This window comes from Paramormyrops kingsleyae, chromosome 5 (genome assembly GCF_048594095.1).
Source record: "Paramormyrops kingsleyae isolate MSU_618 chromosome 5, PKINGS_0.4, whole genome shotgun sequence".
Taxonomy (NCBI): Eukaryota; Metazoa; Chordata; class Actinopteri; order Osteoglossiformes; family Mormyridae; genus Paramormyrops; species Paramormyrops kingsleyae.
In genome coordinates, this window is record NC_132801.1 from 3,948,140 (window position 1) to 3,963,434 (window position 15,295).

The 15,295-nt window shown below is 51.3% G+C and overlaps 1 protein-coding gene across 5 annotated transcripts in view; it reads left to right on the forward strand.

Moving 5' to 3' along the window:
* Positions 1 to 14,919, forward strand: part of ttyh2 (tweety family member 2) — a 52,450-nt gene extending 37,531 nt beyond the window's left edge. Inside the window, exons 7-15 of one of the 5 annotated variants that reach the window (XM_072711889.1) lie at positions 5,674 to 5,743; positions 6,012 to 6,067; positions 6,866 to 6,958; positions 8,309 to 8,401; positions 8,778 to 8,920; positions 9,441 to 9,626; positions 9,762 to 9,840; positions 11,722 to 11,748; positions 12,192 to 14,919. In XM_072711889.1, the coding sequence (XP_072567990.1) occupies positions 5,674 to 5,743; positions 6,012 to 6,067; positions 6,866 to 6,958; positions 8,309 to 8,401; positions 8,778 to 8,920; positions 9,441 to 9,626; positions 9,762 to 9,840; positions 11,722 to 11,748; positions 12,192 to 12,272 (828 nt within the window). In that variant the 3' untranslated portion in view covers positions 12,273 to 14,919. Of the gene's footprint in view, positions 1 to 5,673; positions 5,744 to 6,011; positions 6,068 to 6,865; positions 6,959 to 8,308; positions 8,402 to 8,777; positions 8,921 to 9,440; positions 9,627 to 9,761; positions 9,841 to 11,721 lie in introns of all 5 variants that reach the window. The other 4 variants (XM_072711890.1, XM_072711887.1, XM_072711888.1 and 1 more) reach the window with 4 other exon arrangements.
* Positions 14,920 to 15,295: the final 376 nt, after the last annotated feature.

Sequence of the window (15,295 nt, forward strand, 5' to 3'; positions counted from 1 at the left end):
ACTGCTGCTCAGACATCTCTAGGCTTGATGGCTATTATTTGAATGAATTTCATTGTCACTGGGCTTTTTTTTCTTTTCTTTTGGCCCAATTCCATCATGGAGTGGGAGGCTGGGGATGTGTGGATAAAAAGGTGACGTGGAGGCTGCGGCGCCCCCTATGGGCCTTCGGGGGGAAAGCAGGGCTTTTTTAGTCAGTGCCAATATGCGAATTTCACATGATAAGACATTGGCGAGGTCTCGGGGGGAAAGGCTGCCGGGATTATTGGGCTGGATCAACATCACATAGCTCTTCTGTGTTTTCATGGTAATGATGATACTGGCTGAATGCCCCCCCCCCCCGGTCCCTGTGCCCGCAGGCTTCAGCACTCTCACACAGTGCTTGGCTCATCTTTGAAGCTCTTTGTGATCAGGCAGTTATCATTAACCTCCTGCTCTGTGTAAAGTGCGGTTTGAACAATATAGTTACTGGATGCCTAATGCTGTGATATTAATGGACCCAGCACCAGTGAGTCCCGCCCCCCCCCCCCATCCCCCGTGTGACTGAGTGCATGCCTGTGCATGTGCACGCTGACAGGAAGCGGCTTCTGTCTTCTCTCCTCATCTCTCCCCCAGCGAGATCTTTCATGATCATCACGCCCAGCGCGTCATGTGACTTCTGTGAGTCTAATTCGAACCCGTGGGCTGCCATCTGATTGACAGTTGCTTTGTGTTCCTGAGGAGCCTGAAAGCAGACAGAGAAAATAAAACATGCCCTGTTTTTGCCAGAATAACGAAGCCCTGTCATTGGGTCACATGCCGGCGGAATGAGCTGGAAATAACTTTAACTGATAACTGCAAGGAACGTCAGTTGTGTGTCTGTGTGTGCGTGTGTGTATGTGTGTGTATGTGTGTATCTGTGAGCGGGTTTACCTATCCTTATGGGGACATAATGTCCCCATAACGTGAGAAATATACGTTTTTTTTCCCTTATGGGGACCAATTTCCTGGTCCCCATAAGGGAAAACTCTATTTTATAAAAATCAGTGACTTCTATGAAAAAACTATAGATGCAAAGACTCTTGTATTTTGTTAGGTTACTTATAGTTATGGTTAGGGCAGGGTGGGGGTTAAGGTTGTCATAGTTAGCGTTAGTATTTTTCCATTGAAATGAATGAGCGGTCCCTATAAGGATATGTATACCCTACATGTGTGTGTGTGTGTGTGTGTGTGTGTGTGCGCATGTTCTCCATGTGTGTATGTATGTGTGTGTGTGTGTCTGTGTGTCTACGTCTGTGTGGGTCTGTGTGTGTGTGTCTACTTCTGTGTGTGTCTCTGTGTGTGGGTGTGTGTCTGTGTCTGTGTGGGTCTGTGTCTGTGCGTCTGTGTCTGTCTGTGTCTGTGCGTCTGTGTCTGTGTGTCTGTGTCTGTGTGGGTCTGTGTCTGTGTGTATGTGTCTGTGTGGGTCTGTGTCTGTGTGTGTGTGTCTGTGTCTGTGTGTATGTGTCTGTGTGTATGTGTCTGTGTGTATGTGTCTGTGTATCTGTGTCTGTGTCTGTGTGTCTGTGTCTGTGTGTATGTGTCTGTGTGTCTGTCTGTGTGTCTGTGTGTCTGTGTCTGTGTGTATGTGTCTGTGTCTGTGTGTGTGTGTCTGTGTGTATGTGTCTGTGTCTGTGTGTGTGTGTCTGTGTGTATGTGTCTGTGTGTATGTGTCTGTGTGTATGTGTCTGTGTGTATGTGTCTGTGTCTGTGTGTCTGTGTCTGTGTGTCTGTGTGTGTGTGTCTGTGTCTGTGTGTCTGTGTCTGTGTCTGTGTGTCTGTGTCTGTGTCTGTGTGTATGTACATAAGCTTTTTTCATCCTAAAGCACAGGTGTCATGTCATGGTGGGAGACGATCAGAGCTCACATTTCCTCACATCTTTCCACCTTATCATGCCTCTCGCTTCCAGTTGTGTCTCCTTCTTATATCATCATATGACCTCTTATGTCATCTGTTTTCATATAACATTATGTAACATTATGATGCCACAGTCTCATTATGATATCACAGCCTCCATATGACATCAAAGCCTTTCCCCAAGACATCACAGTGTCAAAACTTTTTTCCCATGACAAGCCTTTCTTTATTGCATCACTAATTTTCATTATGATGTCACTGCTGTTCCTTATGACATCAGAGCTACAGCTTGGGTTGCCATATGCACACTCCTGCGATCCTACAGTTATGGTAATCCTAAACCTGAAATGTCATAAGGTCCTTTTGAATGTTACAACATAATACAATTTTCTTAAACTGATCTACTACTGCAGCTGAGGCAGAATAAACCCTAAAGTGTGGAGGCCGTTCTGAGGACTCAGATCTGTTTCCTGTTATCTGCTCTTCGGGTCACAGGTCACCGTGCATAGATGTGCGTTTACTATGCTGTTAGTGTGCTGTGGTCAGAAGGGCTGCTTTTATTGAAGACGTAAAGAGCAGTCTGATGAGGGAATGGGTCGTAAAAATACAGCGGGATGGCGAGGCGGGGGGGGGGCATCAATAGAGGGACACACCCATTTTCCCATGTGGCTTCGGCCATGCGACTTGTGAGGGACCTGCGGGTAGCTCCCAGACGGACTGAATCCATTCTATGTGTCAGAGAGTCGCGCCTACGTGCATCGGGGGGGGCGCCTCAAGGCCACCTGGCCCCCATACTACGGAGAGGCAAGAAGCAGGTGCTCTGATCCAGCCAGAGAATCACTGCCTGCACTCTCAGAGGATGGGGAATGGGTCACGTACCTGTCAGTGTGAGGGGTTTGAAGGTGGCGGGGGGGGGGGGGGGGACGTACTGCAAGGACGTACAGCAAGGTGTCCCTGCAGAAATCGGCATGTTGTGAAATGCCATTAAAACTCTGATTAAAGCTGAGGCAGCACCGCCGACCACCTTCTGGCTACAAGCGCAGACAGACCTCGAGTGTCGCATGTGAGCCGGACGTAAGGGGAGCAGATGTGTGTTTATGGGAGGAGCTCTGGCACCCACATCTAAGGTCTCTGACCTGTGGGTCAAAGGTCAGCGACCTGTGGGTCAAGCAAGACAGAATCAGCACATATCTGAAGTGCTGCTTGAATAATTGATTTGCTAATGGGGGAAACTATTGGAGACACGTCATGAATGATTTGTATGAGTGCTAGCTATATATGAATAAAAGATTAGTGGATGTTTGGGTAGAAGTGGGGATTTAGGGTTATCTATTAAAGGCATGTTATAAGCTTTCAGGGGGTCGATTGAAAGCAAAGACGTATGTTATGTTAAGGGTCATGCAAAGGTCATACCTGTTCCGTTTGGAAAAGCAAAGATTAAGTGCTACGGAGGGCACCCTTAGTCGCATTTCGTGTTTAAGGTGGATTTTCGCTCTGCATGCTGGGTGCTGGCTAAACTGAGGCGGGCGTTCCACCTTAACCCCGCTTTGCGGTTAGTGTAACTTCCGGGCCATGGGTCTGGGTCACAGGTTGTGTGGGGGAGGCATTGGCAGCCGGAGCGGATGCGTTTTTGTGGCAGAGGAACACAGCTGTCCACAGAGCCATTAGACAGTGGGGTGGAGGGGTCTGAGGTTTACAGGCCCAGTGAAGCACGCCGCCTGTCTACAGAGCCATTAGACAGTGGGGTGGAGGGGTCTGAGGTTTACAGGCCCAGTGAAGCACGCCGCATGCCCACAGAGCCATTAGACAGTGGGGTGGAGGGGTCTGAGGTTTACAGGCCCAGTGAAGCACGCCGCATGCCCACAGAGCCATTAGACAGTGGGGTGGAGGGGTCTGAGGTTTACAGGCCCAGTGAAGCACGCCGCATGCCCACAGAGCCATTAGACAGTGGGGTGGAGGGGTCTGAGGTTTACAGGCCCAGTGAAGCACGCCGCATGCCCACAGAGCCATTAGACAGTGGGGTGGAGGGGTCTGAGGTTTACAGGCCCAGTGAAGCACGCCGCCCGCCCACAGAGCCATTAGACAGTGGGGTGGAGGGGTCTGAGGTTTACAGGCCCAGTGAAGCACGCCGCCTGTCCACAGAGCCATTAGACAGTGGGGTGGAGGGGTCTGAGGTTTACAGGCCCAGTGAAGCACGCCGCATGCCCACAGAGCCATTAGACAGTGGGGTGGAGGGGTCTGAGGTTTACAGGCCCAGTGAAGCACGCCGCATGCCCACAGAGCCATTAGACAGTGGGGTGGAGGGGTCTGAGGTTTACAGGCCCAGTGAAGCACGCCGCATGCCCACAGAGCCATTAGACAGTGGGGTGGAGGGGTCTGAGGTTTACAGGCCCAGTGAAGCACTCCGCATGCCCACAGAGCCATTAGACAGTGGGGTGGAGGGGTCTGAGGTTTACAGGCCCAGTGAAGCACGCCGCCCGCTCACAGAGCCATTAGACAGTGGGGTGGAGGGGTCTGAGGTTTACAGGCCCAGTGAAGCACGCCGCCCGCTCACAGAGCCATTAGACAGTGGGGTGGAGGGGTCTGAGGTTTACAGGCCCAGTGAAGCATGCCGCATGCCCACAGAGCCATTAGACAGTGGGGTGGAGAGGTCTGAGGTTTACAGGCCCAGTGAAGCACGCCGCCCGCCCACCGAGCCATTAGACAGTGGGGTGGAGGGGTCTGAGGTTTACAGGCCCAGTGAAGCACGCCGCATGCCCACAGAGCCATTAGACAGTGGGGTGGAGGGGTCTGAGGTTTACAGGCCCAGTGAAGCACGCCGCCCGCCCACCGAGCCATTAGACAGTGGGGTGGAGGGGTCTGAGGTTTACAGGCCCAGTGAAGCACGCCGCATGCCCACAGAGCCATTAGACACTGGGGTGGAGGGGTCTGATGTTTACAGGCCCAGTGAAGCACGCCGCCCGCCCACAGAGCAGGGCTCGTCCTCCCTGCTTCCTCACTCTGCTTAGCGTCTGTTTGATTTCCTGTCTCTCTTTATTTCTCTCTAGTCCTATAAAATGTATAAAACAAACAATGCGACAGTCACTGCTGTGTCACAAGCCGCTGTGTTTACCTGATCTACTAACTGCATTCGCCAAGAGACACGTATCGTCCGCAGTCTTCTTTTGGGGTTCTGATCCCGCCAAGCCTATAGACGGCATCTAGCGAGAGGTGCTGGGAATTGGGCAATGATTTTTGGGATGTGATCCCCTTACCTAACGGGGGGAGAGCATCATGGGGAACACCAGCAGCCTCACGCCTCCCTGCTGTGTGTGCGGTGTCTGCATGTTCTTGCGGTGTCTGCATGTTCTCGCGGTGTCTGCATGTTCTCGCGGTGTCTGCATGTTCTCGCTGTGTCTGCATGTTCTCGCTGTGTCTGCATGTTCTCGCTGTGTCTGCATGTTCTCGCTGTGTCTGCATGTTCTCGCGGTGTCTGCATGTTCTCGCTGTGTCTGCATGTTCTCGCTGTGTCTGCAGAGCATTTCTCTGGTAATTGGTTTCCTAAAATTCCTAAAATTAAAACTGGTGTATGAGCTGATGTGTCCTGTCACTGTGCCATAAGAGTGATGTGTCCTGTCACTGTGCCATAAGAGTGATGTGTCCTGTCACTGTGCCATAAGAGTGATGTGTCCTGTCACTGTGCCATAAGAGTGATGTGTCCTGTCACTGTGCCATAAGAGTGATGTGTCCTGTCACTGTGCCATGAGTGATGTGTCCTGTCACTGTGCCATAAGAGTGATCTGTCCTGTCCTACGCCCCCAGGGCATCAGTGACTTTTGCGTCTCACCTGACAAGTTCCTCATGAATCAGACCAAGGACTTCATTACCAACGGTGAGTGACAGGGTGTTGCGGGTTGGGGGGCTGTGCTGTGCTGTGTCTGTACTGTCTTTTGTCTCTTTGTCTGAGTCTGTCTGTGTCTGTGCTGACTCTGTCTCTTTGTCCGAGTCTGTCTGTGTCTGTGCTGTCTCTGTCTTTGTGTCTGTCTGTGTGTGTGTCCATGCGTCTGTCTCTGTGTCTGTCTCTGTGTCTGTGTGTGTCTGTGTGTGTCTCTGTGTCTGTGTCTGTACGTGTCTCTGATAGTGACTGTCTTGTCTTGCAGACATCATGCACTACTACCTGTACTGTAGCCAGACCCTGCCCAGCCCCTTCCAGCAGGTAACTGCGTACGGGGGAAAGACCAGCCGGGGATCTGTGTCTGTGTCTGTCTGTGCACCGGAGCATTTCTGCACTGTGCTCCCATTAAATGGTCTGTAATTACTGATGATTAGAATCTGAGTGTGATTCACAACCCCCAAGGTTTTTAATACAGGGCTCTGAGAAGCCCAAACCCCTCTCACTACACACACCCACCTGTTCTTCCCCATTGGCTCCCTGTAATTGGCATTTCAGGCTCCGCCCCCTTCCAACAGGCCCCGCCCCTCAGCCACTCACAGCTCGGATTTCATTTTCTTCCTCCATCTGCTTCTTCAGTCCCTGTGGGCAAAATGAGAGAAGTTTTAATGAGTGAGATCAAAACAATCCGGATTGTGGCAGAGGCAACTTCCTTATTCTGGGGGGGTGGGTGGGGGAGGTACGTGGTTCATGGCATTGGGAAGAACTGCGATTGGGAGATCAAAGGAGATCCGCTTTCGGATGACTGGCTGGGTGCGTGTAAAAGCCCCCGCCTCTGGTACCTTCCTCCACAACCCTCTTCTCTTAAAAGTCAGACCATGTTTTTTATTTCTTGAATTGGATTTAAATTACAATAGCACCGTCCACTATCTCCATCCCCCCCACCCTCTCAGGGGGTTTTGGTGTCCTGGACTAATGGTACTGGCCAGCACATGAAGGCCAGGGCTGGCTGGAGTCTGTAGAGTTCAGTCTGGGATGGAACCCTGGGACCTGGCGCCATCTGCTGGCTGATAGCTGCAACTGCAGCAGAGTGAGTGATCAGTATCCTTGCCCGCTCCGCAGGCGCTGACCATTTTCCAGCGGTCGCTGACCACCATGCAGATCCAGGTGCAGGGCCTGCTGCAGTTCGCCGTGCCTCTCTTCCCCACAGCGGAGGTGAGTCTTGGGGCTGGCAGCGTGGCGGTCTAGCCCAGCCCAAGCAATATGAAATGCTCCCTAACAGTCTGGATGAAAGCTGCAATCTCCCCCTTTTAGGTATGCTGAAAGCTTGCCAGTCCTTTATAAATTTCAATGCAAATTTTTCCCAGCATCCTCTGTCACTGCTGTGTAGGGATAACGAGCAGTCGACAGAAACAAACGTTGCCTAAAGGCTAACGTTTGATTGCTTCCCCCGCAGAACACAGTTAGCGCTCACAGGGCATCTCTGTAGCACAATGCCGGGAAACACTCCCTCACGACAACCCGCATGTGTGTCTGCACTTTCATCGGGGGTCTTAACTACAAGCTGCCTCTTAGCGCTTGGTCTCAGTTTGTGCGACTGAGCTGTTTGCTTTCGGGATGGCAGATCCAGTTGGTGAGCCGTGCTGGTTAAAATACGCTTCACTAATGCATTTCATTCTGGAAGACTCTGTGGGCGGGCTATAAGCCCAAATAGCTGCAGCGACATCTGTCAGGCTGTGAAATAATAATCAATAGAAGATCATTTTAGACATGTGATTGGCACGTAATTAGTGTCACTCACGAATGATGCTAATAGCCTTCTGATGGCGTTTTTGCCAACAGAGCCGACCTTTGTGTTTAAGGCATATTCTGAATATGTGCCACCAATCAACAGAAAGAAACATTCAACTCAAAAGTCTGATTCAATGTTTAGGGTGTATATAGGGTATTACTGAGTTCCTACACACCTGTGGTACTAATTGACTACATTAATTTGTCCCAGGATAAAGCTACAGTCATGTTAGCTTGTTTTTTCCTGACTGTACCTACACTTTCCGGATTAAACTCATCCAGCAGTCGGGTACATTTTTAAAAAGTATACTCTTCAGAAATATACAAACTAATTTGACAGAATCTTCTCTCTCATTTGGTATGCGTTGAGTACTCTGTCAGGACACTGATGTTACTGTGTTGAATACTCTGTAAGGACCCTGTCAGTAAGGTACAGAGTTCTCTATCACGGTACTGTTAGTAGGGTATTGAGTTCCCTGATAGAGCACTGTCAATAGAGTGCTGAGATCCCTGTCAAGACACTGTCAGGAGGGTGTTGAATACTCTGTTCCAGAAATGTGAGTACAGTGTTGAGCACTTTGTCAAAACTGTCAGGAGGGTGTTGAGTACTTTTCAGGGCACTGTCAGTAAAGTGTCAAGTACTCTTTTATGGCAGCCAGTAGGGTGTGGAGTACTCTTCAGGCACTGACAGTAGTGGGTAGAGTACTCTGTCAGGACCCTGTCAGTAGGGTTTTGAGTACTCAGATCTCACTCCTCCTCAACTCTTTCTTGCAGAGGGACCTGCTGAGCATCCAGCACCTGCTGAATTCCTCGGAGGCCAGCCTGCACCAGCTTACCGCCCTGCTGGATTGCCGGGGGCTGCACAAGGTAGGGGTGGCCTCTCGCTGGGGGGCGGCATCACGCGGGGGGCTGTGAATCTGGGAGTAATGTTAACAGGTGCGTATGTGTGTGTCTGCGTCTGTGCATCTGTGCGTGCATCTGCACATGTATGTGTGTGTGTCTGCGTCTGTGCGTGCATCTGCACATGTATGTGTGTGTGTCTGCGTCTGTGCGTGCATCTGCACATGTATGTGTGTGTGTCTGCGTCTGTGCGTGCATCTGCACATGTATGTGTGTGTGTCTGCGTCTGTGCGTGCATCTGCACATGTATGTGTGTGTGTCTGCGTCTGTGCGTGCATCTGCACATGTATGTGTGTGTCTGCGCATGTGCCTGTATCTTCGTGCGTGTGCCTGTGGCCTGCAGGACTACCTAGAAGCTTTGCTGGGCCTGTGCTACGATGGCGTAGAGGGCCTGCTCTACCTGTGCCTCTTCTCCTTGCTGGTGGCTGGCGCATCCTGTGCCATGCTGTGCATCGTGCCGCGGGTCCTCAGACACATCGCCGCCCGGTGAGTCTGCAACCCCGCCCCTCACCCCTCCCTCCGCTCTCCCTCTGAGACTCGGTGCCCCGCCCCCTCCGCACTCTGTCTGAGACTCGATGTCCCTCCCCCTCCCTCTAAGACTCGGTTCCCCCCCCCTCCTCCCCGAGACTCGGTACCTTGCCCCCTCCCCCCTCCCTCTGACAGTCAGTGCCCCACCCCCTCACCCCTCCCCCTCCCTCTGAGATTCAGTGCCCAGCCCCCTCCCTCTGAGACTTGGTGACCTGCCCCATCACCCCTCCCCCCCTCCCTCTGAGACTCGGTGCCCGGCCCCCTCACCCCTCCCCCCCTCCCTCTGAGACTCGGTGCCCCGCCCCCTCACCCCTCCCCCCCTCCCTCTGAGACTCGGTGCCCCGCCCCCTCACCCCTCCCCCCCTCCCTCTGAGACTCGGTGCCCGGCCCCCTCACCCCTCCCCCCCTCCCTCTGAGACTCGGTGCCCCGCCCCCTCCCCCCCTCCCTCTGAGACTGTGCCCTGTCCCTCTGGCCCAGGGAGCGCGACTACGACGACATGGACGAGGGAGACCCGTTCAACCCGCAAGCACACCGCATGGCGGCACGCAACCCCGCCCGCAGCAACCTGCACAGCTTCTGCAGCTACAGCAGCAGCCTGGGCAGCCAGACCAGCCTGCAGCCGCCCACACAGGCAGCCAGCAATGCACCCGTATCCGAGTACATGTGAGCGCCGTGCAAACTCCGCCCCATGACGCTCACACTCACTACTTGTTATTGTGAATGTAAATTAATTGAAACACAAGGTGGCACTAGTGTCCAGAAAATAACCCACCCTCCTCTCCTGTCTCCCCCACCCAGGAACCAATCGGTGCTCTTCGGGGGGAACCCTCGTTACGAGAACGTGCCGCTGATTGGCCGAGGATCCCCTCCCCCCTCGGTGTGTTGGGTCCTGGAGGCCGCGCCCATTCCGTGACGATACACCGCACACATGTGGCTTAGTGGGAAAGTACCGGAAAGGTTCTGCTGATCAGCCTGGAGTTTCAGCACCGAGCCACACCGGAACACTAGAATGGGATCCGGAAGGATCACTCCTCAAATTCCTCTGCATGTGTTTGCGGGTTTGGCCCAGCGCACAGGGGCATCAGCGCACAGGGGCATCAGCGCACAGTGGCCCAGCGCACAGTGGCCCAGCGCACAGGGGCATCAGCGCACAGTGGCCCAGCGCACAGGGGCATCAGCACACAGTGGCCCAGCGCACAGGGGCATCAGCGCACAGGGGCATCAGCGCACAGTGGCCCAGCGCACAGGGGCATCAGCGCACAGTGGCCCAGCGCACAGGGGCATCAGCGCACAGGGGCATCAGCGCACAGGGGCATCAGCGCACAGTGGCCCAGCGCACAGTGGCATCAGCGCACAGTGGCCCAGCGCACAGTGGCCCAGCGCACAGTGGCATCAGCGCACAGTGGCCCAGCGCACAGGGGCATCAGCGCACAGGGGCATCAGCGCACAGTGGCCCAGCGCACAGGGGCATCAGCGCACAGTGGCCCAGCGCACAGGGGCATCAGCGCACAGGGGCATCAGCGCACAGTGGCCCAGCGCACAGTGGCATCAGCGCACAGTGGCCCAGCGCACAGTGGCCCAGCGCACAGTGGCCCAGCGCACAGGGGCATCAGCGCACAGGGGCATCAGCGCACAGGGGCATCAGCGCACAGGGGCATCAGCGCACAGTGGCCCAGCGCACAGTGGCATCAGCGCACAGTGGCCCAGCGCACAGTGGCATCAGCGCACAGTGGCATCAGCGCACAGTGGCATCAGCGCCATTTCGACGTGGCCAGGGGGTCATATATATCGCCGCTGGCAGCACTGACATCTGAGTGAGGCATTTGCCATAAATACGTAATATCTGAGAGGGAACGACAAGCACAAGGCGATTGGTGACATGATTAGATGAGGCCTTAGGCTGCCCCCTGCTGGTCACTGCCACAGTTGCTTGGTCTGTTACAGTGACCACTGCTGGTTTTCCTGATTAGTGTAAATGAAGGTATTATGCTCAGGTGTTATGTGGCTTTTTTCGGGATTAATGGTCCCTTAGGAGGGCCCCCCCCATCAGCCTTTCTAACACACACACCCCCCCCCCCCCCCCCCTTTGTATTAATTACATTTTTAACCCCCTTTGGCTTTGAGACAAGATGGCTGCCTGGGCTGGTTCAGCCCTGTGCTCTCTGGCAAAGCTGTGGATTCCTTTCAGTTCGGCGCCCTGCCTGTTGTGTTAAGCTCGCCTCCTGCTGGACAATCTTGGCCATTTCCCTGAGACTCGCCATGCTTGGACCCCATTGTCCCTCTGGATTCTGGCCTTCGGCTGGGGAGCAGATACCAGAAAACAGCCACTGTGGATAAACAAAGACAGGCGTCTTTCTGTTAAAACCATTTCAGATAATAAAAAAATATATTTATTTAAAAAATTTTAAACTTAACAAGAATTAAGAACTGGGTTTTGCATTAAGAAACCATTATATATACATAATACAGCACCGGGCATTTTGATATCAGTACCATTTTAATTTCACATGCTGTAGATTTTATCGGTCTTTTAACTTTTCAAGGACCAAAAAAAGCTTTTAACCACGTGTGTTTAACACAGGCTGGTCAGGGACACCCCCTTTCCCATAATTCTCCTCTCTTCCCTTTCTGGAGGGTTTTCATATATACAGAAAACTTAGGAGTCTTCAGCTAATAGTTTCTTTTATTTTCTGTTTGTCCGTATGTTTGTGTCTTTCTCCTTTTTCGTTCCCTCCTTACCTGAATCCCCTTTCTGGAGGTGTACTTTCAGCCCTTTAGAAACGCAGTAAGTTTTCTCCGGATCTCTGTGTCGAGCGAGACTGACGCTTCATTCCCTAACTCCACCCCTCCCCAGCTCACTTGTCCTGTGACGGTCTGCTTTTGCCTCTCCTCTCTTACCGGTGTTTTTGGGGGGTCAGATGAGGACATTGCAGCCTTTCCCTGATGCGCCTCTCCATCCTCGCGCCCCAAACTCAGACACTGTCCCCTTTGGTCTCTCCCATCTGTCCCCCGTCTGTCCCCCAGGGCTGCCCTGCTGTCCCCCTCACTTTCTCCACTTATGACTGTTGCCCTGTCTTCTGTTTTTAAAAATCTCTAGACAAATTAAATACTCCCTTCACTGGGAGGTTGGCCATTGCATAATGCCCAGATTATTATTTTTACCTGTTTGTTTCCATGGTGATGTCCCCATACTAATCATGTGACGCTCTCCCCCCTTGCCTCCCACAGTACTCCCCCAGCATGAGGGCCAACTACCTGTCTATGACAGAAGACCAAGTCAGACACTTCGGGACTGACTTACGGGCGTAGGCCTACGCCCACCCTGCACCCCAGCACCACCGTCAGCCCCGCCCTCAGCCCCGCCCCCTGCCACTATCCCCCAATCACAACCTTCCAGGCTTTGAGATGGACTGCTGTCTCCCCCAGTGGCCTTTGGAAGGAAGTTTCTGGTGATTCTACCACAGAACATTCTAGAGCACAACGTAAACCCTGCAACTGCTGTTATACCTTAATGTCAGCGGTCCACACGTAACGCATTACGAACTACGGTCTACCCAGAACCCAGCAATGGTCACAGTGATGTGTAAATTAATTAATCTTCTTACGTCTTGCTTCAGACAGTGCACGGATGGGGTGTAGTCACCTTAAGGTCACCTTAATCTCCAACGTGGGGTTCGAGGCTGACAGCTACCAATAGCCATGGTGTCTTCAAACACCTTGGACAAGGTAAATCAGCAGCACGGTTTTCAAGCACATGCATGAATTCCCTGTGCTTTGACAGAGTTAGGAAATCGTTTTTCTCTAATCTTGAACAATATTCCTCTGGTTTGTAAACATGTGTTTGTTTCCAAGTAGTAAAATGGAAAGCGATCCACGTGAATATAGGCACTGGTGCTAAATTTTTTCGTATAATAAAAGTTTTCGGCCCTTTTGGACAGATGTCAAAAAACATCTTTTAAGTGATACTTAATATACATGACAAAGCCAAAATAATTATTCCAGTTATCCAACGCTGAGTTACAGGGAACAAATACTAAGCTTTGTTTTTTGATCTGAGGTAGAATCTGAGATTCCCCTTTATTGGCTTAACATTTGAAGCAGTACCAGTGACATTTGGTTATGGGGTTTAATATGTAACATTTCTCCCATTAGGTAGTTGATTTGATTTGAATTTTTGTAAGTTTGTAATAAACAGCTCTTTGAAGTTTGTTATGAAAGGAAAAGTTTACACAATATGGCTGAAGTTGTTGTAATAACTGAGTATTAGAAGCTCGATTACAGAATCTATATGCTGTTTTATATATATATATATATAACACGCCGTACCGAGCCACACCAAAACGCTGCAGAGCCAATGGGAACAGGGCCGGCCAAACCCTATTCGGGGCCCTAAGCAAAGGTTGTTTAACCTAGTTGTCATACGTCATCTTCCTTCCAGTCCAGGCAGGCTGATTGGGGGGGGGGCGCTCTGCGGACATTTTATGTGCTTATGTCTTATGGCCAGCAAAGGTAACCCCCACCTGATGGCTCTTTTGGGGGGGGGGGGGGTCTGGTGTTTGTATTGTCTGCCAGATGCTGCACACTCGCATGTTTGCTGCTGGTTGACTGGGGGACCAGACCAGGCTCTTAGACCTTCCAGCTCAGGACCTTAGTGTGGATCTGATCAGCACAATGACCCCCAAAAGAGCATCTCCCCACACTGGCAGCTTTGGGCAGACCTACCCCCCCACCATGAGTACTCAGCTGACTCCCCCCCCCCACACACACACACCCCTGTACAGTGCCGCTGTGTCTTACCCTGCAGCTCCGTACGTAAACACAGGCTGGGTGGACATGCCCCTAATATGGGATTCTGGGTACCTCCTCCCCCCAGTCCATGCACGAAAATTCCCTGGTAATTCTTTCCCATTTTTCAGTTCTGGACAACTTAGCATGACCCTACTCCAAAGTCAAGTACTGGATTTGTCTTTTTTCTCAGCTTTTCTGAAGTTCATAACTTTAATTTAAAGTTCTAAAGACCTAGCTTGATTTGTGCCATGCTAACTTGACGTGCGTGATGTGTAGTGCACAAGCGGTGTTGTGTGTCGGAAGCTATTTTGTCATCACTTTACATCAACGCCGTGTCTGGATATCAGTACGCCGGGCACATCGAGCTCAGACAGCCTGCAGGAGGCCACTGAGTTTCTGGGCAGGAGTTTGACACATGATGACTTGATGCGTGCTTTATGAAAGCGCGGTGTGCCTGTCTCTGTACGGCTCCCAAGCCCAATCACCCCCCCTCCCCCCCCCACCCCAAACACTGGAGCCATCAATCCAAGGAAGGGACAGAAAAGCAGCACTTGTGATGTTGCCTGAAGAGGACTGTGGAAGCGAGGAGCTGAGACCATTCTGGGAAAAACACAAGTTGCTTCTTTTTGGAAAGATTGTGGTGCAAATTGTTTCATCCCTCGGTGGAACTACTATGTTTACTAACCCTGTCTTCCATTGTCTAAAATTGGCCAAGTTCTATGAAAATATGATCTGGAAAGAATCCTGATTCCCGTGTGTTCATTTCCTGATTACATTGATCTGTTTTTTTCTCATTGCATGTAACGGTGTTTGAATATAGCACTGCCTACAACCACTGATAACGGTGCTTTGTGTATAGCGCCCCTACTGGCTGGGCTTTAAAAAGGTGTTAATGAGATACATTTAAGTAGGAAATTTGTGTGTTATTATAGTCTGCATTTTGGCACAAATCATGTAATCCTTGATACTTCGGATAGAGGATGTAATGAATCAATAAATATTGCTACCTTATTATAAGATTATACATGTTGTGTTTTTTTATAATGAATTGGATTTTTATCTCTAATTTTGATATATTTTTTGTTGAGCTGTATTCGATTTCTATTTAATTTGAAACTTTTGGGGAATGCTTCTGAAGATTTAATAATAAAAAAAATCTTTCTTTGAACGTGCCTGCTTTTTTACAAGCTGAAGCGCAAAACCGGGTGTAATGCAAATTCGGCCCACAGCTACAGTATGGTTGTTCCAGGCTTCCGTGAACTTAGCAGAAATATCGCACGATTAAAGCCACCTCGAGGCGCAGTGGTTAAGGAACTGGATTCCAGAACCCAGAAGCCTAACAATACCAGTCCGCTCACACGGCTAGTTCTACTAACTCCAGTTGTGAATTTATAGTGGAAAGACGTAACATCATGATGCTTAGTTATGCACACTGTACACAGGGCTGCCAATTTGGGCAGCTTACTGGACTGAGATTTTCAATTTGAGACAAGTTTACACACACATGCACAGGCGCTAACATGTAAGAGTGTTATTACCTTGCA